General features: G+C 42.2%; 1 protein-coding gene, 16 non-coding genes and 9 pseudogenes across 17 annotated transcripts in view; 1 reads left to right on the top strand and 25 right to left on the bottom strand.

Moving 5' to 3' along the window:
* Positions 1-1299, top strand: part of LOC109870604 (mediator of RNA polymerase II transcription subunit 14-like) — a 40606-nt gene extending 39307 nt beyond the window's left edge. The window contains exons 26-27 of the mRNA XM_031802267.1: positions 181-370; positions 494-1299. Of these exons, the coding sequence (XP_031658127.1) occupies positions 181-370; positions 494-567 (264 nt within the window). The 3' untranslated portion in view covers positions 568-1299. The remainder of the gene's footprint in view (positions 1-180; positions 371-493) is intronic.
* A 4363-nt stretch (positions 1300-5662) lies between these two features.
* On the bottom strand, positions 5663-5826 carry LOC116356864 (U1 spliceosomal RNA). The gene has a single exon (XR_004205163.1). It is a non-coding gene; the product is annotated as a U1 spliceosomal RNA (small nuclear RNA).
* Positions 5827-6492: 666 nt separating this feature from the next.
* LOC116356938 (5S ribosomal RNA) lies at positions 6493-6611 on the bottom strand. Its single transcript, XR_004205226.1, has one exon. It is a non-coding gene; the product is annotated as a 5S ribosomal RNA (ribosomal RNA).
* A 572-nt stretch (positions 6612-7183) lies between these two features.
* On the bottom strand, positions 7184-7347 carry LOC116356865 (U1 spliceosomal RNA). Its single transcript, XR_004205167.1, has one exon. It is a non-coding gene; the product is annotated as a U1 spliceosomal RNA (small nuclear RNA).
* A 670-nt stretch (positions 7348-8017) lies between these two features.
* LOC116356947 (uncharacterized) lies at positions 8018-8126 on the bottom strand (annotated as a pseudogene).
* Positions 8127-8698: 572 nt separating this feature from the next.
* LOC116356866 (U1 spliceosomal RNA) lies at positions 8699-8861 on the bottom strand. The gene has a single exon (XR_004205170.1). It is a non-coding gene; the product is annotated as a U1 spliceosomal RNA (small nuclear RNA).
* Positions 8862-9533: 672 nt separating this feature from the next.
* Positions 9534-9642, bottom strand: LOC116356946 (uncharacterized; annotated as a pseudogene).
* Positions 9643-10214: 572 nt separating this feature from the next.
* LOC116356969 (U1 spliceosomal RNA) lies at positions 10215-10377 on the bottom strand. Its single transcript, XR_004205251.1, has one exon. It is a non-coding gene; the product is annotated as a U1 spliceosomal RNA (small nuclear RNA).
* Positions 10378-11047: 670 nt separating this feature from the next.
* Positions 11048-11156, bottom strand: LOC116356945 (uncharacterized; annotated as a pseudogene).
* Positions 11157-11728: 572 nt separating this feature from the next.
* Positions 11729-11876, bottom strand: LOC116356873 (uncharacterized; annotated as a pseudogene).
* Positions 11877-12546: 670 nt separating this feature from the next.
* On the bottom strand, positions 12547-12655 carry LOC116356944 (uncharacterized; annotated as a pseudogene).
* A 572-nt stretch (positions 12656-13227) lies between these two features.
* LOC116356868 (U1 spliceosomal RNA) lies at positions 13228-13389 on the bottom strand. The gene has a single exon (XR_004205171.1). It is a non-coding gene; the product is annotated as a U1 spliceosomal RNA (small nuclear RNA).
* A 670-nt stretch (positions 13390-14059) lies between these two features.
* LOC116356943 (uncharacterized) lies at positions 14060-14168 on the bottom strand (annotated as a pseudogene).
* A 572-nt stretch (positions 14169-14740) lies between these two features.
* Positions 14741-14904, bottom strand: LOC116356869 (U1 spliceosomal RNA). Its single transcript, XR_004205172.1, has one exon. It is a non-coding gene; the product is annotated as a U1 spliceosomal RNA (small nuclear RNA).
* Positions 14905-15574: 670 nt separating this feature from the next.
* Positions 15575-15683, bottom strand: LOC116356942 (uncharacterized; annotated as a pseudogene).
* Positions 15684-16255: 572 nt separating this feature from the next.
* LOC116356967 (U1 spliceosomal RNA) lies at positions 16256-16418 on the bottom strand. The gene has a single exon (XR_004205249.1). It is a non-coding gene; the product is annotated as a U1 spliceosomal RNA (small nuclear RNA).
* A 670-nt stretch (positions 16419-17088) lies between these two features.
* LOC116356939 (uncharacterized) lies at positions 17089-17197 on the bottom strand (annotated as a pseudogene).
* A 572-nt stretch (positions 17198-17769) lies between these two features.
* Positions 17770-17933, bottom strand: LOC116356966 (U1 spliceosomal RNA). Its single transcript, XR_004205248.1, has one exon. It is a non-coding gene; the product is annotated as a U1 spliceosomal RNA (small nuclear RNA).
* Positions 17934-18623: 690 nt separating this feature from the next.
* LOC116356940 (uncharacterized) lies at positions 18624-18739 on the bottom strand (annotated as a pseudogene).
* Positions 18740-19311: 572 nt separating this feature from the next.
* Positions 19312-19475, bottom strand: LOC116356963 (U1 spliceosomal RNA). The gene has a single exon (XR_004205246.1). It is a non-coding gene; the product is annotated as a U1 spliceosomal RNA (small nuclear RNA).
* Positions 19476-20157: 682 nt separating this feature from the next.
* On the bottom strand, positions 20158-20276 carry LOC116356936 (5S ribosomal RNA). Its single transcript, XR_004205224.1, has one exon. It is a non-coding gene; the product is annotated as a 5S ribosomal RNA (ribosomal RNA).
* Positions 20277-20843: 567 nt separating this feature from the next.
* LOC116356961 (U1 spliceosomal RNA) lies at positions 20844-21007 on the bottom strand. The gene has a single exon (XR_004205243.1). It is a non-coding gene; the product is annotated as a U1 spliceosomal RNA (small nuclear RNA).
* Positions 21008-21689: 682 nt separating this feature from the next.
* On the bottom strand, positions 21690-21808 carry LOC116356934 (5S ribosomal RNA). The gene has a single exon (XR_004205223.1). It is a non-coding gene; the product is annotated as a 5S ribosomal RNA (ribosomal RNA).
* A 567-nt stretch (positions 21809-22375) lies between these two features.
* LOC116356960 (U1 spliceosomal RNA) lies at positions 22376-22539 on the bottom strand. The gene has a single exon (XR_004205242.1). It is a non-coding gene; the product is annotated as a U1 spliceosomal RNA (small nuclear RNA).
* Positions 22540-23219: 680 nt separating this feature from the next.
* LOC116356933 (5S ribosomal RNA) lies at positions 23220-23338 on the bottom strand. The gene has a single exon (XR_004205222.1). It is a non-coding gene; the product is annotated as a 5S ribosomal RNA (ribosomal RNA).
* A 567-nt stretch (positions 23339-23905) lies between these two features.
* LOC116356959 (U1 spliceosomal RNA) lies at positions 23906-24069 on the bottom strand. Its single transcript, XR_004205241.1, has one exon. It is a non-coding gene; the product is annotated as a U1 spliceosomal RNA (small nuclear RNA).
* Positions 24070-24220: the final 151 nt, after the last annotated feature.

The following is a 24220-nucleotide window of genomic DNA, read 5'->3' as shown; positions in this document are numbered from 1 at the left end:
CCTGTTGTCAGTCTCTGTTTGCTGGCTTTCATCCTTCCCCTGTATTGTAGTTTAATCAGTTGTCATAGCTGCATATCAGTTTCGTAGTTGTTACAACCCATCTTACAATTCCATTGACTTGCACTGAAGCTGTGTGAAGTGTAACTAACCCTGTGCTCTCCCTTTAATTCTCCCCTTCAGCTCCAGCTGACCCAGAGGCTGCCGCTGCCCCAGGAGCCGGTCAACATCATTGTTCCCATCGTATACGACATGGCCACGGGCTTGACCCAGCAGGCTGACATCCCCAGACAACACTCCTCCTCTGGGGCAGCAGCACTTATGGTCTCCAACATCCTCAAGAGGTTCAGCGAGCTGCACCCAGCACGACAGGGTTAGTGAGATTGTCTGCACACACAAATAGAAGATAGACTGAAAGATTTGATTGGAACACTCTGACAGAAAATACATTTGGGGGGGGTATCATCTTGACATTGGTGTTTTTGTCTCCTCTCAGGTGAGTGCACTATCTTTGCCTCAGTTCACGAGCTCATGGCCAACCTCAACCTGACCCCTGGTGGTCGTCAGTAGCAACCCCACCTCCCTAGTCGGAAATGGAACCAGAACGGGAACACAACTGAATATGGTTCTATTCTGGAACAGGGAAAGGTTCCTTTCTGGAGTCTAATGAACTGGAGATGACGTGCGCCCGCTGGATTTCCTAATGCAACATATATCCTCTCTGCCTCAGCCAACCGACCTAAAACTGATGTACAGTTAGTTTTTCTGTCAAAAAAGGGAGCAGAATTATGCAGAACCATCACACAGTTTTTAGTCTTGATAAAGAACACATTCATGACCCAAATAAAGGAGTGTTTATCTTGAAAAAGAGAAGTATTCGTTGTCAGAAGAAATTCCAAAATATGTATTTTTTTCCTCCAGATGCACTTCTTATCAAAGGATTCACAAATTAAGAATATGGGTGTTTACCTAAAGATGCACATTGTTGTAAATTTCAGCATTATAAAGAATAGTAATGACTTTTGCTAGAGCATGAATTCACATTCGTTCCTTTTTATAATGGAAGATATCAATACTGTTGTGGTACTGGGGCCGAATTGTATCTTAGTACACTATTTAAATGTATTTTTCCCTTTTATGATGTCAAACCTAGTCCCTTCCTAGTTCAAACGGGTCACTTTGAACACTGTAAAACTGTGACAAACTTTATAAGCCAGCTGTATTGTATGACTGCTTTTGAGTCCTGAATGAAGATCCAGTCTATCTTTGATTACTATTTAATAAACCAATTTTTAAAAATAATTTATTTTTGTCAATTTTTGGATTATTTGTTTATATTTTTTTCAAAATCCATTCTCTATGGTGAATCACAATTACACTGAAAGCTGCTGGATTGAAAATGGGTGTGATGTATTTATATATACATATACTTTGAAGAATCTCATATGAAATATATTTAGATTTTAACACTTTTTGGTTACTAAATGATAATGTATGTGTTATTTCATAATTTGGATGTCTTCACTATTATTCTACAATAATAGTAAAGAAAACCCCTTGAATGAGTATGTGTGTCCAAACCTTTCACTGGCACTGTATGTATATATATATATAGACACTGCTCAAAAAAATAAAGGGAACACTAAAATAACATCCTAGATCTGAATGAATGAAATATTTTTATAAAATACTTTTTTCTTTACATAGTTGAATGTGCTGACAACAAAATCACAAATTATCAATGGAAATCAAATTTATCAACCCATGGAGGTCTGGATTTGGAGTCACACTCAAAATTAAAGTGGAAAACCACACAACAGGCTGATCAAACTTTTATGTAATGTCTTTAAAACAAGTCTAAATGAGGCTCAGTAGTGTGTGTGGCCTCCACGTGCCTGTATGACCTCCCTACAACGCCTGGGCATGCTCCTGATGAGGTGGCGGATGGTCTCCTGAGGGATCTCCTCCCAGACCTGGACTAAAGCATCCGCCAAGTCCTGGACAGTCTGTAGTGCAACGTGGCATTGGTGGATGGAGCGAGACATGATGTCCCAGATGTGCTCAATTGAATTCAGGTCTGGGGAACGGGCGGGCCAGTCCAAAGCATCAATGCCTTCCTCTTGCAGGAACTGCTGACACACTCCAGCCACATGAGGTCTAGCATTGTCTTGCATTAGGAGGAACCCAGTGTCAACCGCACCACCATATGGTCTCACAAGGGGTCTGAGGATCTCATCTCGGTACCTAATGGCAGTCAGGCTACCTCTGGCGAGCACATGGAGGGCCCCCCAAAGAAATGCCACCCCACACCATGACTGACCCACCGCCAAAACGGTCATGCTGGAGAATATTGCAGGCAGCAGAACGTTCTCCATGGCGTCTCCAGACTGTCACGTCTCACGAGCTCAGTGTGAATCTGCTTTCATCTGTAAAGAGCACAGGGCGCCAGTGGCGAATTTGCCAATCTTGGTGTTCTCTGGCAAATGCCAAACGTCCTGCACGGTGTTGGGCTGCAAGCACAACCCCCACCTGTGGATGACGGGCCCTCATACCACCCTCATGGAGTCTGTTTCTGACCGTTTGAGCAGACACATGCACATTTGTGGCCTGCTGGAGGTCATTTTGCAGGGCTCTGGCAGTGCTCCTCCTGCTCCTCCTTGCACAAAGGCGGTAGCGGTCCTGCTGCTGGGTTGTTGCCCTCTTACGGCCTCCTCCACGTCTCCTGATGTACTGGCCTGTCTCCTGGTAGGGCCTCCATGCTCTGGACACTACGCTGACAGACACAGCAAACCGTCACACGGTAATATGGGGAAAAGGGGCTTAACGGAACCAAAGCAAAGAAAGTAAATATCAAATCCTCCTCTCAGACCGTACGTGCCTAACCACTACTTAATTAAAACCTCTTGGTACTAAGGGGCAGTATTTTCATTTTGAAAAAAAAACATTCAGTTTTAAACGGGATATTTTGTCAGGACAAGATGCTAGAATATGCATATAATTGACAGCTTAGGATAGAAAACACTAACGTTTCCAAAACTGTAACGCTATTGTCTGTGACTATAACAGAACTGATGCTACAGGCGAAAGCCTGAGAAAAATCCAATCTGGAAGTGCCCCAGGTTTTGAAAGCGCTGCGTTCCAATGACTCCCTATTCAGCTGTGAATGTGCCATCAACGAGTTTACGCTTTCTACGTATTCCCCAAGGTGTCTTCAGCATTGTGACGTAGTTTTACGCATTTCTGTTGAAGAATAGCCGTAGGCGGCCACATTGTGGTCACATGGTGGCTCCGAGAGAGATTCTCGCGTAAAATACAGAGGTAGCCATTACTCCAATCGTTCCTCCTGAAAAACAAAATTGTCCCGACGGATATATTATTGAATAGATATTAGAAAAACACCTTGAGGATTGACTATAAACAACGTTTGCCATGTTTCAATCGATATTATGGAGCTAATTTGGAACATTTTTCGGCGTTGTGGTGACCGCAATTTCCAGGCGATTTCTCAGCCAAACGTGAAGAACAAACGAAGCTATTTCGCCTACAAAAATAATATTTTGGGAAAAAAAATTAACTTTGGCTATCTACCTGGGAGTCTCATGAGTGAAAACATCTGAAGTTCAAAAGTAAACGATTTAATTTGATTGCTTTTCTGATTTCCGTGACAAGGTTGCCTGCTGCTAGCAAGGCATAATGCTATGCTAGGCTATCGATAAACGTATACAAATACTTGTCTAGCGTTGGCTGTAAAGCATATTTGGAAAATCTGAGATGACAGGGTGATTAACAAAGGCTAAGCTGTATGTCAATATATTTCATTTGTGATTTTCATGAATAGGAATATTTTCTAGGGATATTTATGTCCGTTGCATTATGCTAATTAGTTTCAGGCGATGATTACGCTCCCGCATGCGGTTTTGGGAGTCACAAGAGGTTCTAATTTAGCACCACCTGGTGCCCTAACCAAAATACAGGGTGTGGTCCATCCAGGTCTTACCTAGTGTGCCTAGACAGTGAATACACTACTGGAAAATGTATGCCTGCAGGCCTCTTGCCTAAGCACTCCCTAGGTCCCTTCCCCCTGGGAACAAATTAAACAGGAGAACAAACAATTTCACAAACAAACTAAGAAACAAAGGACATTAAATAAGCTCTATCTGAGCAACAAACTCAAAGAACAATATTACAATCAATCTCTCTGCAATGACTTCCCAGCAACAATCTCACTTCTGAACAGAACACTGGCTTTCATATAGCTTCAGAAGGAATGGGTAATTGGAGACAGCTGCATCTTGACGAGGGGGCGGGGTCAGCTCCAATTAGCCATGGAGTCAACCAATCAGCTGCTGGGGGATTTCAGGAAGCCATCTCCTGAAACACTCAAATACACAAACTTCAACACAGAAACGTAACATATGGCAGTGAAACTTGTCTGGAGGTTATATAACACAGTGTCCAAGGAAGGGCCAGAAGTATACAGAATGGTTCGTCTGCGTAGAGGTGGATCAGAGAATCACCAGCAGCAAGAGCGACGTCATTGATGTTTACAGAAAAGAGTCAGCCTGAGAATTGAACCCTGTGGCACCCCCATGGAAACTGCCAGAGGTCCGGACAACAGGCCATCTGATTTGACACACTGAACTCTATCAGAGAACTAGTTGGTGAGGCAGTCTTTTGAGAAACCAAGCCTGTTGAGTCTGCCGATAAGAATGTGGTGATTGACAGTCAAAAGCCTTGGCCAAGTCGATGAATACGGCTGCACAGTATGGATGAGCAATGTCAGAGCAGCATAGACTAAGATACAGTAGAATAGAATAGAGTACAGTACATACATATGAGATGAGTAATGCAAAACACATTATTATTAAAGGGACTAGTGTTCCATTTATGAAAGTGGCCAGTGATTTCAAATCTATGTATATAGGCAGCAGCCTCTAAGGTGCTGTTGGCTATTGAGAGATTGCTGTCTCTCATCCCAGCTGTGAGTAGCTGACAACGTCAGGAAAACAATGTGCAGGCTTCAATGGGGCAGAAGTCCGGTGTTGTGATACTGTATGGCTAGACAGCTAGGACAAGAAACAACCATGTATTGAGATTCATTTCAGATAGTTTAATCTTGTTATTGATGTCTTGTCTTGAGATGTTTTGACTGATTTCATGTCAATGCTAAAATGGTTAAAATTAGATGGCTAAAAAACCAACAATAATAAGTCATGATGAATTGGAGAGACAATGTATTTACGTATTTAATGTATTTATATAGTTTACATATAGTTTGTCACCCATCTGTGCCAACACTGTTTATCATGACAAAACACATAAGGGGAGAGCGCGAACTCAGTCCCCCACTACCATAAATTATGCAATTGAGATTTCCACATTTACTAGCCAGAAAAAATACACAAAAGCTCTGAATGTTGTAATCCTAAGTGCATTGTTCTGAGCTAAGGAGGAGTAGTGCATGAATGGACAATTTCATATTGGAAGCGCAATGGGGCTGCATTTCGCAACATGATGTTTCCAAAAGATGCCAACAATGTTTGGCTACAGACAAATGTTTCCACCTTTCGATTGGTCCACAACATCTCTTTCACAACTGACTTGAAAGATCTTCATAAGCCCAGTCAGTCTTCCTCAAGCAACAGTTTATCATTAAACAAGACATCAGGGGAGAGCGCGAACGCAGTCCCCCACTACCATAAATTATGCAATCGAGATTTCCACATTTGGGAAATTCACAGGGGTCAGCACAGCCGGAGTGCAACGGCTGAGCCTCGCCCTGGGTGAACTGCCTTCTTGATCACAGTACCTCCCTTGCCAGGTAAGTATGATTTGAATACATCAGTGGAGGGCAACTCTCTCCAGTGCCAACATTTTCGGCTGACGTTAACCACTTTGTGTTCTGATAATATCACATCACATCGACCTGCGTTAAATGCCATTTAGGAATGCACTTGCAGACAGAGTGGTGAAAAAGTTGTTTATTTTGTTTACTAGACTATATCAGTGAAGCACGAGATTCCCATCATGCAACACTGTAGAAAAAAAATCGCCCCAATGACTTTTTAATATCTTAACCTGTCTGATATCAAAAATGTATGCGATATGACGAAATACAATCACATTCAGACACACACACACAGACAAATGCATGAAACCAATTGATTTATTATCGATAACATCTCACATTCTCTTGTGCTTTTGATTTACTCCGTAAAAAAAGGGTTCTAATTCCACCATGGAAAACACAGAGCCATCAGACATCAGTCCAGTTCCACTCGTCACCAGCATTATTTCATTTGATCATTTGAACATGGCGAAGGAGTACCAAGCACACACAAGCTGCATTCAGTAACGATATTCTTATTTGTCTCATAAATCAAAGGCTCCCTGACAGCACAAGGAACTTTGATCGTAATAAATTCAGCATCAAATGCTTACTACAAAGCAGTGTTGCTGATGATATAATGCAAGAGCACACCCTAGTGGACAAAAAGCATGCAGCACCTGGTATTCCCAGGCAGTCTCCCATCCAAGTACTAACCAGGCCCGATCCTGCTTAGCTTCCGAGATCAGACGAGATCGGGCGTATTCAGGCTGGTATGGCCGTAAGCAAAGGAACAAGTCTTGGTACGCCATTTAAAGTCAAAGTGAGTCTGATAAACAGACATTGCATTTTCACCAATTAGACCTGCAGCTTGAACTTTGGGTCACTCAAAAAGTGGAAGAAATGACATATGCTGTAGCCATCACTTTTTAGCACAGATAGCTGGATGAAATACAAACAAACCTTGCTAACATTTCAAAGCGAGGGCACATATTTCAGCCTTGTGAGAAAAAACGGACAAATACAATGACTCCTGACAAATACATCATGAGCAACAGTTTCCCATGCAGCTATCCTACTAGCCAGAAAAAATACACAAAAGCTCTGAATGTTGTAATCCTAAGTGCATTGTTCTGTGCTAAGGAGGAGTAGTGCATGAATGGACAATTTCATATTGGAAGCGCAATGGGGCTGCATTTCGCAACATGATGTTTCCAAAAGATGCCAACAATGTTTGGCTACAGACAAATGTTTCCACCTTTCGATTGGTCCACAACATCTCTTTCACAACTGACTTGAAAGATCTTCATAAGCCCAGTCAGTCTTCCTCAAGCAACAGTTTATCATTAAACAAGACATCAGGGGAGAGCGCGAACGCAGTCCCCCACTACCATAAATTTTGCAATCGAGATTTCCACATTTGGGAAATTCACAGGGGTCAGCACAGCCGGAGTGCAATGGCTGAGCCTCGCCCTGGGTGAACTGCCTTCTTGATCACAGTATCTCCCTTGCTAGGTAAGTATGACCTCAATACATCAGTGGAGGGCAACTCTCTCCAGTGCCAACATTTTCGGCTGACGCTAACCACTTTGTGTTCTGATAATATCACATCACATCGACCTGCGTTAAATGCCGTTTAGGAATGCACTTGCAGACAGAGTGGTGAAAAAGTTGTTTATTTTGTTTACTAGACTATATCAGTGAAGCACGAGATTCCCATCATGCAACACTGTAGAAAAAAAATCACCCCAATGACTTTTTAATATCTTAACCTGTCTGATATCACAAATGTATGCGATATGACGAAATACAATCACATTCAGACACACACACACACACAGACAAATGCATGAAACCAATTGATTTATTATCGATAACATCTCACATTCTCTTGTGCTTTTGATTTACTCCGTAAAAGAAGGGTTCTAATTCCACCATGGAAAACACAGAGCCATCAGACATCAGTCCAGTTCCACTCGTCACCAGCATTATTTCATTTGATCATTTGAACAGGGCGAAGGAGTACCAAGCACACACAAGCTGCATTCAGTAACGATATTCTTATTTGTCTCATAAATCAAAGGCTCCCTGACAGCACAAGGAACTTTGATCGTAATAAATTCAGCATCAAATGCTTACTACAAAGCAGTGTTGCTGATGATATAATGCAAGAGCACACCCTAGTGGACAAAAAGCTTGCAGCACCTGGTATTCCCAGGCAGTCTCCCATCCAAGTAGTAACCAGGCCCGATCCTGCTTAGCTTCCGAGATCAGACGTATTCAGGCTGGTATGGCCGTAAGCAAAGGAACAAGTCTTGGTACGCCATTTAAAGTCAAAGTGAGTCTGATAAACAGACATTGCATTTTCACCAATTAGACAAGCAGCTTGAACTTTGGGTCACTCAAAAAGTGGAAGAAATGACATATGCTGTAGCCATCACTTTTTAGCACAGATAGTTGGATGAAATACAAACAAACCTTGCTAACATTTCAAAGCGAGGGCACATATTTCAGCCTTGTGAGAAAAAACGGACAAATACAATGACTCCTGACAAATACATCATGAGCAACAGTTTCCCATGCAGCTATCCTACTAGCCAGAAAAAATACACAAAAGCTCTGAATGTTGAAATCCTAAGTGCATTGTTCTGTGCTAAGGAGGAGTAGTGCATGAATGGACAATTTCATATTGGAAGCGCAATGGGGCTGCATTTCGCAACATGATGTTTCCACAAGATGCCAACAATGTTTGGCTACAGACAAATGTTTCCACCTTTCGATTGGTCCACAACATCTCTTTCACAACTGACTTGAAAGATCTTCATAAGTCCAGTCAGTCTTCCTCAAGCAACAGTTTATCATTAAACAAGACATCAGGGGAGAGCGCGAACGCAGTCCCCCACTACCATAAATTATGCAATCGAGATTTCCACATTTGGAAATTCGCAGGGGTCAGCACAGCCGCAGTGCAATGGCTGAGCCTCGCCCTGGGTGAACTGCTTTCTTGATCACACTATCTCCCTTGCCAGGTAAGTATAACCTCAATACATCAGTGGAGGGCAACTCTCTCCAGTGCCAACATTTTCGGCTGACGCTAACCACTTTGTGTTCTGATAATATCACATCACATCGACCTGCGTTAAATGCCGTTTAGGAATGCACTTGCAGACAGAGTGGTGAAAAAGTTGTTTATTTTGTTTACTAGACTATATCAGTGAAGCACGAGATTCCCATCATGCAACACTGTAGAAAAAAAATCGCCCCAATGACTTTTTAATATCTTAACCTGTCTGATATCACAAATGTATGCGATATGACGAAATACAATCACATTCAGACACACACACACACACACAGACAAATGCATGAAACCAATTGATTTATTATCGATAACATCTCACATTCTCTTGTGCTTTTAATTTACTCCGTAAAAGAAGGGTTCTAATTCCACCATGGAAAACACAGAGCCATCAGACATCAGTCCAGTTCCACTCGTCACCAGCATTATTTCATTTGATCATTTGAACAGGGCGAAGGAGTACCAAGCACACACAAGCTGCATTCAGTAACGATATTCGTATTTGTCTCATAAATCAAAGGCTCCCTGACAGCACAAGGAACTTTGATCGTAATAAATTCAGCATCAAATGCTTACTACAAAGCAGTGTTGCTGATGATATAATGCAAGAGCACACCCTAGTGGACAAAAAGCTTGCAGCACCTGGTATTCCCAGGCAGTCTCCCATCCAAGTAGTAACCAGGCCCGATCCTGCTTAGCTTCCGAGATCAGACGTATTCAGGCTGGTATGGCCGTAAGCAAAGGAACAAGTCTTGGTACGCCATTTAAAGTCAAAGTGAGTCTGATAAACAGACATTGCATTTTCACCAATTAGACAAGCAGCTTGAACTTTGGGTCACTCAAAAAGTGGAAGAAATGACATATGCTGTAGCCATCACTTTTTAGCACAGATAGTTGGATGAAATACAAACAAACCTTGCTAACATTTCAAAGCGAGGGCACATATTTCAGCCTTGTGAGAAAAAACGGACAAATACAATGACTCCTGACAAATACATCATGAGCAACAGTTTCCCATGCAGCTATCCTACTAGCCAGAAAAAATACACAAAAGCTCTGAATGTTGAAATCCTAAGTGCATTGTTCTGTGCTAAGGAGGAGTAGTGCATGAATGGACAATTTCATATTGGAAGCGCAATGGGGCTGCATTTCGCAACATGATGTTTCCACAAGATGCCAACAATGTTTGGCTACAGACAAATGTTTCCACCTTTCGATTGGTCCACAACATCTCTTTCACAACTGACTTGAAAGATCTTCATAAGCCCAGTCAGTCTTCCTCAAGCAACAGTTTATCATTAAACAAGACATCAGGGGAGAGCGCGAACGCAGTCCCCCACTACCATAAATTATGCAATCGAGATTTCCACATTTGGAAATTCGCAGGGGTCAGCACAGCCGCAGTGCAATGGCTGAGCCTCACCCTGGGTGAACTGCTTTCTTGATCACAGTATCTCCCTTGCCAGGTAAGTATAACCTCAATACATCAGTGGAGGGCAACTCTCTCCAGTGCCAACATTTTCGGCTGACGCTAACCACTTTGTGTTCTGATAATATCACATCACATCGACCTGCGTTAAATGCCGTTTAGGAATGCACTTGCAGACAGAGTGGTGAAAAAGTTGTTTATTTTGTTTACTAGACTATATCAGTGAAGCACGAGATTCCCATCATGCAACACTGTAGAAAAAAAATCACCCCAATGACTTTTTAATATCTTAACCTGTCTGATATCACAAATGTATGCGATATGACGAAATACAATCACATTCAGACACACACACACACACAGACAAATGCATGAAACCAATTGATTTATTATCGATAACATCTCACATTCTCTTGTGCTTTTGATTTACTCCGTAAAAGAAGGGTTCTAATTCCACCATGGAAAACACAGAGCCATCAGACATCAGTCCAGTTCCACTCGTCACCAGCATTATTTCATTTGATCATTTGAACAGGGCGAAGGAGTACCAAGCACACACAAGCTGCATTCAGTAACGATATTCGTATTTGTCTCATAAATCAAAGGCTCCCTGACAGCACAAGGAACTTTGATCGTAATAAATTCAGCATCAAATGCTTACTACAAAGCAGTGTTGCTGATGATATAATGCAAGAGCACACCCTAGTGGACAAAAAGCTTGCAGCACCTGGTATTCCCAGGCAGTCTCCCATCCAAGTAGTAACCAGGCCCGATCCTGCTTAGCTTCCGAGATCAGACGTATTCAGGCTGGTATGGCCGTAAGCAAAGGAACAAGTCTTGGTACGCCATTTAAAGTCAAAGTGAGTCTGATAAACAGACATTGCATTTTCACCAATTAGACAAGCAGCTTGAACTTTGGGTCACTCAAAAAGTGGAAGAAATGACATATGCTGTAGCCATCACTTTTTAGCACAGATAGTTGGATGAAATACAAACAAACCTTGCTAACATTTCAAAGCGAGGGCACATATTTCAGCCTTGTGAGAAAAAACGGACAAATACAATGACTCCTGACAAATACATCATGAGCAACAGTTTCCCATGCAGCTATCCTACTAGCCAGAAAAAATACACAAAAGCTCTGAATGTTGAAATCCTAAGTGCATTGTTCTGTGCTAAGGAGGAGTAGTGCATGAATGGACAATTTCATATTGGAAGCGCAATGGGGCTGCATTTCGCAACATGATGTTTCCACAAGATGCCAACAATGTTTGGCTACAGACAAATGTTTCCACCTTTCGATTGGTCCACAACATCTCTTTCACAACTGACTTGAAAGATCTTCATAAGTCCAGTCAGTCTTCCTCAAGCAACAGTTTATCATTAAACAAGACATCAGGGGAGAGCGCGAACGCAGTCCCCCACTACCATAAATTATGCAATCGGAAATTCGCAGGGGTCAGCACAGCCGCAGTGCAATGGCTGAGCCTCACCCTGGGTGAACTGCTTTCTTGATCACAGTATCTCCCTTGCCAGGTAAGTATAACCTCAATACATCAGTGGAGGGCAACTCTCTCCAGTGCCAACATTTTCGGCTGACGCTAACCACTTTGTGTTCTGATAATATCACATCACATCGACCTGCGTTAAATGCCGTTTAGGAATGCACTTGCAGACAGAGTGGTGAAAAAGTTGTTTATTTTGTTTACTAGACTATATCAGTGAAGCACGAGATTCCCATCATGCAACACTGTAGAAAAAAAATCACCCCAATGACTTTTTAATATCTTAACCTGTCTGATATCACAAATGTATGCGATATGACGAAATACAATCACATTCAGACACACACACACACACAGACAAATGCATGAAACCAATTGATTTATTATCGATAACATCTCACATTCTCTTGTGCTTTTAATTTACTCCGTAAAAGAAGGGTTCTAATTCCACCATGGAAAACACAGAGCCATCAGACATCAGTCCAGTTCCACTCGTCACCAGCATTATTTCATTTGATCATTTGAACAGGGCGAAGGAGTACCAAGCACACACAAGCTGCATTCAGTAACGATATTCGTATTTGTCTCATAAATCAAAGGCTCCCTGACAGCACAAGGAACTTTGATCGTAATAAATTCAGCATCAAATGCTTACTACAAAGCAGTGTTGCTGATGATATAATGCAAGAGCACACCCTAGTGGACAAAAAGCTTGCAGCACCTGGTATTCCCAGGCAGTCTCCCATCCAAGTAGTAACCAGGCCCGATCCTGCTTAGCTTCCGAGATCAGACGTATTCAGGCTGGTATGGCCGTAAGCAAAGGAACAAGTCTTGGTACGCCATTTAAAGTCAAAGTGAGTCTGATAAACAGACATTGCATTTTCACCAATTAGACAAGCAGCTTGAACTTTGGGTCACTCAAAAAGTGGAAGAAATGACATATGCTGTAGCCATCACTTTTTAGCACAGATAGTTGGATGAAATACAAACAAACCTTGCTAACATTTCAAAGCGAGGGCACATATTTCAGCCTTGTGAGAAAAAACGGACAAATACAATGACTCCTGACAAATACATCATGAGCAACAGTTTCCCATGCAGCTATCCTACTAGCCAGAAAAAATACACAAAAGCTCTGAATGTTGAAATCCTAAGTGCATTGTTCTGTGCTAAGGAGGAGTAGTGCATGAATGGACAATTTCATATTGGAAGCGCAATGGGGCTGCATTTCGCAACATGATGTTTCCACAAGATGCCAACAATGTTTGGCTACAGACAAATGTTTCCACCTTTCGATTGGTCCACAACATCTCTTTCACAACTGACTTGAAAGATCTTCATAAGCCCAGTCAGTCTTCCTCAAGCAACAGTTTATCATTAAACAAGACATCAGGGGAGAGCGCGAACGCAGTCCCCCACTACCATAAATTATGCAATCGAGATTTCCACATTTGGAAATTCGCAGGGGTCAGCACAGCCGCAGTGCAATGGCTGAGCCTCGCCCTGGGTGAACTGCTTCTTGATCACAGTATCTCCCTTGCCAGGTAAGTATAACCTCAATACATCAGTGGAGGGCAACTCTCTCCAGTGCCAACATTTTCGGCTGACGCTAACCACTTTGTGTTCTGATAATATCACATCACATCGACCTGCGTTAAATGCCGTTTAGGAATGCACTTGCAGACAGAGTGGTGAAAAAGTTGTTTATTTTGTTTACTAGACTATATCAGTGAAGCACGAGATTCCCATCATGCAACACTGTAGAAAAAAAATCACCCCAATGACTTTTTAATATCTTAACCTGTCTGATATCACAAATGTATGCGATATGACGAAATACAATCACATTCAGACACACACACACACACAGACAAATGCATGAAACCAATTGATTTATTATCGATAACATCTCACATTCTCTTGTGCTTTTAATTTACTCCGTAAAAGAAGGGTTCTAATTCCACCATGGAAAACACAGAGCCATCAGACATCAGTCCAGTTCCACTCGTCACCAGCATTATTTCATTTGATCATTTGAACAGGGCGAAGGAGTACCAAGCACACACAAGCTGCATTCAGTAACGATATTCGTATTTGTCTCATAAATCAAAGGCTCCCTGACAGCACAAGGAACTTTGATCGTAATAAATTCAGCATCAAATGCTTACTACAAAGCAGTGTTGCTGATGATATAATGCAAGAGCACACCCTAGTGGACAAAAAGCTTGCAGCACCTGGTATTCCCAGGCAGTCTCCCATCCAAGTAGTAACCAGGCCCGATCCTGCTTAGCTTCCGAGATCAGACGTATTCAGGCTGGTATGGCCGTAAGCAAAGGAACAAGTCTTGGTACGCCATTTAAAGTCAAAGTGAGTCTGATAAACAGACATTGCATTTTCACCAATTAGACAAGCAGCTTGAACTTTGGGTCACTCAAAAAGTGGAAGAAATGACATATGCTGTAGCCATCACTTTTTAGCACAGATAGTTGGATGAAATACAAACAAACCTTGCTAACATTTCAAAGCGAGGGCACATATTTCAGCCTTGTGAGAAAAAACGGACAAATACAATGACTCCTGACAAATACATCATGAGCAACAGTTTCCCATGCAGCTATCCTACTAGCCAGAAAAAATACACAAAAGCTCTGAATGTTGAAATCCTAAGTGCATTGTTCTGTGCTAAGGAGGAGTAGTGCATGAATGGACAATTTCATATTGGAAGCGCAATGGGGCTGCATTTCGCAACATGATGTTTCCACAAGATGCCAACAATGTTTGGCTACAGACAAATGTTTCCACCTTTCGATTGGTCCACAACATCTCTTTCACAACTGACTTGAAAGATCTTCATAAGCCCAGTCAGTCTTCCTCAAGCAACAGTTTATCATTAAACAAGACATCAGGGGAGAGCGCGAACGCAGTCCCCCACTACCATAAATTATGCAATCGAGATTTCCACATTTGGAAATTCGCAGGGGGTCAGCACAGCCGCAGTGCAATGGCTGAGCCTCGCCCTGGGTGAACTGCTTTCTTGATCACAGTATCTCCCTTGCCAGGTAAGTATAACCTCAATACATCAGTGGAGGGCAACTCTCTCCAGTGCCAACATTTTCGGCTGACGCTAACCACTTTGTGTTCTGATAATATCACATCACATCGACCTGCGTTAAATGCCGTTTAGGAATGCACTTGCAGACAGAGTGGTGAAAAAGTTGTTTATTTTGTTTACTAGACTATATCAGTGAAGCACGAGATTCCCATCATGCAACACTGTAGAAAAAAAATCACCCCAATGACTTTTTAATATCTTAACCTGTCTGATATCACAAATGTATGCGATATGACGAAATACAATCACATTCAGACACACACACACACACAGACAAATGCATGAAACCAATTGATTTATTATCGATAACATCTCACATTCTCTTGTGCTTTTAATTTACTCCGTAAAAGAAGGGTTCTAATTCCACCATGGAAAACACAGAGCCATCAGACATCAGTCCAGTTCCACTCGTCACCAGCATTATTTCATTTGATCATTTGAACAGGGCGAAGGAGTACCAAGCACACACAAGCTGCATTCAGTAACGATATTCGTATTTGTCTCATAAATCAAAGGCTCCCTGACAGCACAAGGAACTTTGATCGTAATAAATTCAGCATCAAATGCTTACTACAAAGCAGTGTTGCTGATGATATAATGCAAGAGCACACCCTAGTGGACAAAAAGCTTGCAGCACCTGGTATTCCCAGGCAGTCTCCCATCCAAGTAGTAACCAGGCCCGATCCTGCTTAGCTTCCGAGATCAGACGTATTCAGGCTGGTATGGCCGTAAGCAAAGGAACAAGTCTTGGTACGCCATTTAAAGTCAAAGTGAGTCTGATAAACAGACATTGCATTTTCACCAATTAGACAAGCAGCTTGAACTTTGGGTCACTCAAAAAGTGGAAGAAATGACATATGCTGTAGCCATCACTTTTTAGCACAGATAGTTGGATGAAATACAAACAAACCTTGCTAACATTTCAAAGCGAGGGCACATATTTCAGCCTTGTGAGAAAAAACGGACAAATACAATGACTCCTGACAAATACATCATGAGCAACAGTTTCCCATGCAGCTATCCTACTAGCCAGAAAAAATACACAAAAGCTCTGAATGTTGAAATCCTAAGTGCATTGTTCTGTGCTAAGGAGGAGTAGTGCATGAATGGACAATTTCATATTGGAAGCGCAATGGGGCTGCATTTCGCAACATGATGTTTCCACAAGATGCCAACAATGTTTGGCTACAGACAAATGTTTCCACCTTTCGATTGGTCCACAACATCTCTTTCACAACTGACTTGAAAGATCTTCATAAGCCCAGTCAGTCTTCCTCAAGCAACAGTTTATCATTAAACAAGACATCAGGGGAGAGCGCGAACGCAGTCCCCCACTACCATAAATTATGCAATCGAGATTTCCACATTTGGAAATTCGCAGGGGTCAGCACAGCCGCAGTGCAATGGCTGAGCCTCGCCCTGGGTGAACTGCCTTCTTGATCACAGTATCTCCCTTGCCAGGTAAGTATAACCTCAATACATCAGTGGAGGGCAACTCTCTCCAGTGCCAACATTTTCGGCTGACGCTAACCACTTTGTGTTCTGATAATATCACATCACATCGACCTGCGTTAAATGCCGTTTAGGAATGCACTTGCAGACAGAGTGGTGAAAAAGTTGTTTATTTTGTTTACTAGACTATATCAGTGAAGCACGAGATTCCCATCATGCAACACTGTAGAAAAAAAATCACCCCAATGACTTTTTAATATCTTAACCTGTCTGATATCACAAATGTATGCGATATGACGAAATACAATCACATTCAGACACACACACACACACAGACAAATGCATGAAACCAATTGATTTATTATCGATAACATCTCACATTCTCTTGTGCTTTTAATTTACTCCGTAAAAGAAGGGTTCTAATTCCACCATGGAAAACACAGAGCCATCAGACATCAGTCCAGTTCCACTCGTCACCAGCATTATTTCATTTGATCATTTGAACAGGGCGAAGGAGTACCAAGCACACACAAGCTGCATTCAGTAACGATATTCGTATTTGTCTCATAAATCAAAGGCTCCCTGACAGCACAAGGAACTTTGATCGTAATAAATTCAGCATCAAATGCTTACTACAAAGCAGTGTTGCTGATGATATAATGCAAGAGCACACCCTAGTGGACAAAAAGCTTGCAGCACCTGGTATTCCCAGGCAGTCTCCCATCCAAGTACTAACCAGGCCCGATCCTGCTTAGCTTCCGAGATCAGACGTATTCAGGCTGGTATGGCCGTAAGCAAAGGAACAAGTCTTGGTACGCCATTTAAAGTCAAAGTGAGTCTGATAAACAGACATTGCATTTTCACCAATTAGACAAGCAGCTTGAACTTTGGGTCACTCAAAAAGTGGAAGAAATGACATATGCTGTAGCCATCACTTTTTAGCACAGATAGTTGGATGAAATACAAACAAACCTTGCTAACATTTCAAAGCGAGGGCACATATTTCAGCCTTGTGAGAAAAAACGGACAAATACAATGACTCCTGACAAATACATCATGAGCAACAGTTTCCCATGCAGCTATCCTACTAGCCAGAAAAAATACACAAAAGCTCTGAATGTTGAAATCCTAAGTGCATTGTTCTGTGCTAAGGAGGAGTAGTGCATGAATGGACAATTTCATATTGGAAGCGCAATGGGGCTGCATTTCGCAACATGATGTTTCCACAAGATGCCAACAATGTTTGGCTACAGACAAATGTTTCCACCTTTCGATTGGTCCACAACATCTCTTTCACAACTGACTTGAAAGATCTTCATAAGCCCAGTCAGTCTTCCTCAAGCAACAGTTTATCATTAAACAAGACATCAGGGGAGAGCGCGAACGCAGTCCCCCACTACCATAAATTATGCAATCGAGATTTCCACATTTGGGAAATTCGCAGGGGTCAGCACAGCCGCAGTGCAATGGCTGAGCCTCGCCCTGGGTGAACTGCCTTCTTGATCACAGTATCTCCCTTGCCAGGTAAGTATAACCTCAATACATCAGTGGAGGGCAACTCTCTCCAGTGCCAACATTTTCGGCTGACGCTAACCACTTTGTGTTCTGATAATATCACATCACATCGACCTGCGTTAAATGCCGTTTAGGAATGCACTTGCAGACAGAGTGGTGTAAAAGTTGTTTATTTTGTTTACTAGACTATATCAGTGAAGCACGAGATTCCCATCATGCAACACTGTAGAAAAAAAATCACCCCAATGACTTTTTAATATCTTAACCTGTCTGATATCACAAATGTATGCGATATGACGAAATACAATCACATTCAGACACACACACACACACACACACACACACACACACACAGACAAATGCATGAAACCAATTGATTTATTATCGATAACATCTCACATTCTCTTGTGCTTTTAATTTACTCCGTAAAAGAAGGGTTCTAATTCCACCATGGAAAACACAGAGCCATCAGACATCAGTCCAGTTCCACTCGTCACCAGCATTATTTCATTTGATCATTTGAACAGGGCGAAGGAGTACCAAGCACACACAAGCTGCATTCAGTAACGATATTCTTATTTGTCTCATAAATCAAAGGCTCCCTGACAGCACAAGGAACTTTGATCGTAATAAATTCAGCATCAAATGCTTACTACAAAGCAGTGTTGCTGATGATATAATGCAAGAGCACACCCTAGTGGACAAAAAGCTTGCAGCACCTGGTATTCCCAGGCAGTCTCCCATCCAAGTAGTAACCAGGCCCGATCCTGCTTAGCTTCCGAGATCAGACGAGACGGGTATTCAGGCTGGTATGGCCGTAAGCAAAGGAACAAGTCTTGGTACGCCATTTAAAGTCAAAGTGAGTCTGATAAACAGACATTGCATTTTCACCAATTAGACAAGCAGCTTGAACTTTGGGTCACTCAAAAAGTGGAAGAAATGACATATGCTGTAGCCATCACTTTTTAGCACAGATAGTTGGATGAAATACAAACAAACCTTGCTAACATTTCAAAGCGAGGGCACATATTTCAGCCTTGTGAGAAAAAACGGACAAATACAATGACTCCTGACAAATACATCATGAGCAACAGTTTCCCATGCAGCTATCCTACTAGCCAGAAAAAATACACAAAAGCTCTGAATGTTGAAATCCTAAGTGCATTGTTCTGTGCTAAGGAGGAGTAGTGCATGAATGGACAATTTCATATTGGAAGCGCAATGGGGCTGCATTTCGCAACATGATGTTTCCACAAGATGCCAACAATGTTTGGCTACAGACAAATGTTTCCACCTTTCGATTGGTCCACAACATCTCTTTCACAACTGACTTGAAAGATCTTCATAAGCCCAGTCAGTCTTCCTCAAGCAACAGTTTATCATTAAACAAGACATCAGGGGAGAGCGCGAACGCAGTCCCCCACTACCATAAATTATGCAATCGAGATTTCCACATTTGGGAAATTCGCAGGGGTCAGCACAGCCGCAGTGCAATGGCTGAGCCTCGCCCTGGGTGAACTGCCTTCTTGATCACAGTATCTCCCTTGCCAGGTAAGTATAACCTCAATACATCAGTGGAGGGCAACTCTCTCCAGTGCCAACATTTTCGGCTGACGCTAACCACTTTGTGTTCTGATAATATCACATCACATCGACCTGCGTTAAATGCCGTTTAGGAATGCACTTGCAGACAGAGTGGTGAAAAAGTTGTTTATTTTGTTTACTAGACTATATCAGTGAAGCACGAGATTCCCATCATGCAACACTGTAGAAAAAAAATCACCCCAATGACTTTTTAATATCTTAACCTGTCTGATATCACAAATGTATGCGATATGACGAAATACAATCACATTCAGACACACACACACACACACACACACACACAGACAAATGCATGAAACCAATTGATTTATTATCGATAACATCTCACATTCTCTTGTGCTTTTGATTTACTCCGTAAAAGAAGGGTTCTAATTCCACCATGGAAAACACAGAGCCATCAGACATCAGTCCAGTTCCACTCGTCACCAGCATTATTTCATTTGATCATTTGAACAGGGCGAAGGAGTACCAAGCACACACAAGCTGCATTCAGTAACGATATTCTTATTTGTCTCATAAATCAAAGGCTCCCTGACAGCACAAGGAACTTTGATCGTAATAAATTCAGCATCAAATGCTTACTACAAAGCAGTGTTGCTGATGATATAATGCAAGAGCACACCCTAGTGGACAAAAAGCTTGCAGCACCTGGTATTCCCAGGCAGTCTCCCATCCAAGTACTAACCAGGCCCGATCCTGCTTAGCTTCCGAGATCAGACGAGATCGGGCGTATTCAGGCTGGTATGGCCGTAAGCAAAGGAACAAGGCTTGGTACGCCATTTAAAGTCAAAGTGAGTCTGATAAACAGACATTGCATTTTCACCAATTAGACAAGCAGCTTGAACTTTGGGTCACTCAAAAAGTGGAAGAAATGACATATGCTGTAGCCATCACTTTTTAGCACAGATAGCTGGATGAAATACAAACAAACATTTCAAAGCGAGGGCACATATTTCAGCCTTGTGAGAAAAAACGGACAAATACAATGACTCCTGACAAATACATCATGAGCAGCAGTTTCCCATGCAGCTATCCTACTAGCCAGAAAAAATACACAAAAGCTCTGAATGTTGAAATCCTAAGTGCATTGTTCTGTGCTAAGGAGGAGTAGTGCATGAATGGACAATTTCATATTGGAAGCGCAATGGGGCTGCATTTCGCAACATGATGTTTCCACAAGATGCCAACATTGTTTGGCTACAGACAAATGTTTCCACCTTTCGATTGGTCCACAACATCTCTTTCACAACTGACTTGAAAGATCTTCATAAGCCCAGTCAGTCTTCCTTCCTCAAGCAACAGTTTATCATTAAACAAGACATCAGGGGAGAGCGCGAACGCAGTCCCCCACTACCATAAATTATGCAATCGAGATTTCCACATTTGGGAAATTCGCAGGGGTCAGCACAGCCGGAGTGCAATGGCTGAGCCTCGCCCTGGGTGAACTGCCTTCTTGATCACAGTATCTCCCTTGCCAGGTAAGTATGACTTGAATACATCAGTGGAGGGCAACTCTCTCCAGTGCCAACATTTTCAGCTGACGGTAACCACTTTGTGTTCTGATAATATCACATCACATCGACCTGCGTTAAATGCCGTTTAGGAATGCACTTGCAGACAGAGTGGTGAAAAAGTTGTTTATTTTGTTTACTAGACTATATCAGTGAAGCAAGAGATTCCCATCATGCAACACTGTAGAAAAAGAATCACCCCAATGACTTTTTAATATCTTAACCTGTCTGATATCACAAATGTATGCGATATGACGAAATACAATCACATTCAGACACACACACACACACACACACACACACAGACAAATGCATGAAACCAATTGATTTATTATCGATAACATCTCACATTCTCTTGTGCTTTTGATTTACTCCGTAAAAGAAGGGTTCTAATTCCACCATGGAAAACACAGAGCCATCAGACATCAGTCCAGTTCCACTCGTCACCAGCATTATTTCATTTGATCATTTGAACAGGGCGAAGGAGTACCAAGCACACACAAGCTGCATTCAGTAACGATATTCTTATTTGTCTCATAAATCAAAGGCTCCCTGACAGCACAAGGAACTTTGATCGTAATAAATTCAGCATCAAATGCTTACTACAAAGCAGTGTTGCTGATGATATAATGCAAGAGCACACCCTAGTGGACAAAAAGCTTGCAGCACCTGGTATTCCCAGGCAGTCTCCCATCCAAGTACTAACCAGGCCCGATCCTGCTTAGCTTCCGAGATCAGACGAGATCGGGCGTATTCAGGCTGGTATGGCCGTAAGCAAAGGAACAAGGCTTGGTACGCCATTTAAAGTCAAAGTGAGTCTGATAAACAGACATTGCATTTTCACCAATTAGACAAGCAGCTTGAACTTTGGGTCACTCAAAAAGTGGAAGAAATGACATATGCTGTAGCCATCACTTTTTAGCACAGATAGCTGGATGAAATACAAACAAACATTTCAAAGCGAGGGCACATATTTCAGCCTTGTGAGAAAAAACGGACAAATACAATGACTCCTGACAAATACATCATGAGCAGCAGTTTCCCATGCAGCTATCCTACTAGCCAGAAAAAATACACAAAAGCTCTGAATGTTGAAATCCTAAGTGCATTGTTCTGTGCTAAGGAGGAGTAGTGCATGAATGGACAATTTCATATTGGAAGCGCAATGGGGCTGCATTTCGCAACATGATGTTTCCACAAGATGCCAACATTGTTTGGCTACAGACAAATGTTTCCACCTTTCGATTGGTCCACAACATCTCTTTCACAACTGACTTGAAAGATCTTCATAAGCCCAGTCAGTCTTCCTTCCTCAAGCAACAGTTTATCATTAAACAAGACATCAGGGGAGAGCGCGAACGCAGTCCCCCACTACCATAAATTATGCAATCGAGATTTCCACATTTGGGAAATTCGCAGGGGTCAGCACAGCCGGAGTGCAATGGCTGAGCCTCGCCCTGGGTGAACTGCCTTCTTGATCACAGTATCTCCCTTGCCAGGTAAGTATGACTTGATTACATCAGTGGAGGGCAACTCTCTCCAGTGCCAACATTTTCAGCTGACGGTAACCACTTTGTGTTCTGATAATATCACATCACATCGACCTGCGTTAAATGCCGTTTAGGAATGCACTTGCAGACAGAGTGGTGAAAAAGTTGTTTATTTTGTTTACTAGACTATATCAGTGAAGCAAGAGATTCCCATCATGCAACACTGTAGAAAAAGAATCACCCCAATGACTTTTTAATATCTTAACCTGTCTGATATCACAAATGTATGCGATATGACGAAATACAATCACATTCAGACACACACACACACACACACACACACAGACAAATGCATGAAACCAATTGATTTATTATCGATAACATCTCACATTCTCTTGTGCTTTTGATTTACTCCGTAAAAGAAGGGTTCTAATTCCACCATGGAAAACACAGAGCCATCAGACATCAGTCCAGTTCCACTCGTCACCAGCATTATTTCATTTGATCATTTGAACAGGGCGAAGGAGTACCAAGCACACACAAGCTGCATTCAGTAACGATATTCTTATTTGTCTCATAAATCAAAGGCTCCCTGACAGCACAAGGAACTTTGATCGTAATAAATTCAGCATCAAATGCTTACTACAAAGCAGTGTTGCTGATGATATAATGCAAGAGCACACCCTAGTGGACAAAAAGCTTGCAGCACCTGGTATTCCCAGGCAGTCTCCCATCCAAGTACTAACCAGGCCCGATCCTGCTTAGCTTCCGAGATCAGACGAGATCGGGCGTATTCAGGCTGGTATGGCCGTAAGCAAAGGAACAAGGCTTGGTACGCCATTTAAAGTCAAAGTGAGTCTGATAAACAGACATTGCATTTTCACCAATTAGACAAGCAGCTTGAACTTTGGGTCACTCAAAAAGTGGAAGAAATGACATATGCTGTAGCCATCACTTTTTAGCACAGATAGCTGGATGAAATACAAACAAACATTTCAAAGCGAGGGCACATATTTCAGCCTTGTGAGAAAAAACGGACAAATACAATGACTCCTGACAAATACATCATGAGCAGCAGTTTCCCATGCAGCTATCCTACTAGCCAGAAAAAATACACAAAAGCTCTGAATGTTGAAATCCTAAGTGCATTGTTCTGTGCTAAGGAGGAGTAGTGCATGAATGGACAATTTCATATTGGAAGCGCAATGGGGCTGCATTTCGCAACATGATGTTTCCACAAGATGCCAACATTGTTTGGCTACAGACAAATGTTTCCACCTTTCGATTGGTCCACAACATCTCTTTCACAACTGACTTGAAAGATCTTCATAAGCCCAGTCAGTCTTCCTTCCTCAAGCAACAGTTTATCATTAAACAAGACATCAGGGGAGAGCGCGAACGCAGTCCCCCACTACCATAAATTATGCAATCGAGATTTCCACATTTGGGAAATTCGCAGGGGTCAGCACAGCCGGAGTGCAATGGCTGAGCCTCGCCCTGGGTGAACTGCCTTCTTGATCACAGTATCTCCCTTGCCAGGTAAGTATGACTTGATTACATCAGTGGAGGGCAACTCTCTCCAGTGCCAACATTTTCAGCTGACGGTAACCACTTTGTGTTCTGATAATATCACATCACATCGACCTGCGTTAAATGCCGTTTAGGAATGCACTTGCAGACAGAGTGGTGAAAAAGTTG

This window comes from Oncorhynchus kisutch, linkage group LG2, assembly GCF_002021735.2.
Source record: "Oncorhynchus kisutch isolate 150728-3 linkage group LG2, Okis_V2, whole genome shotgun sequence".
Lineage (NCBI taxonomy): Eukaryota > Metazoa > Chordata > Actinopteri > Salmoniformes > Salmonidae > Oncorhynchus > Oncorhynchus kisutch.
Note: the sequence above shows the minus strand (reverse complement) of the source record. Positions and strands in the feature narration are given on the sequence as shown.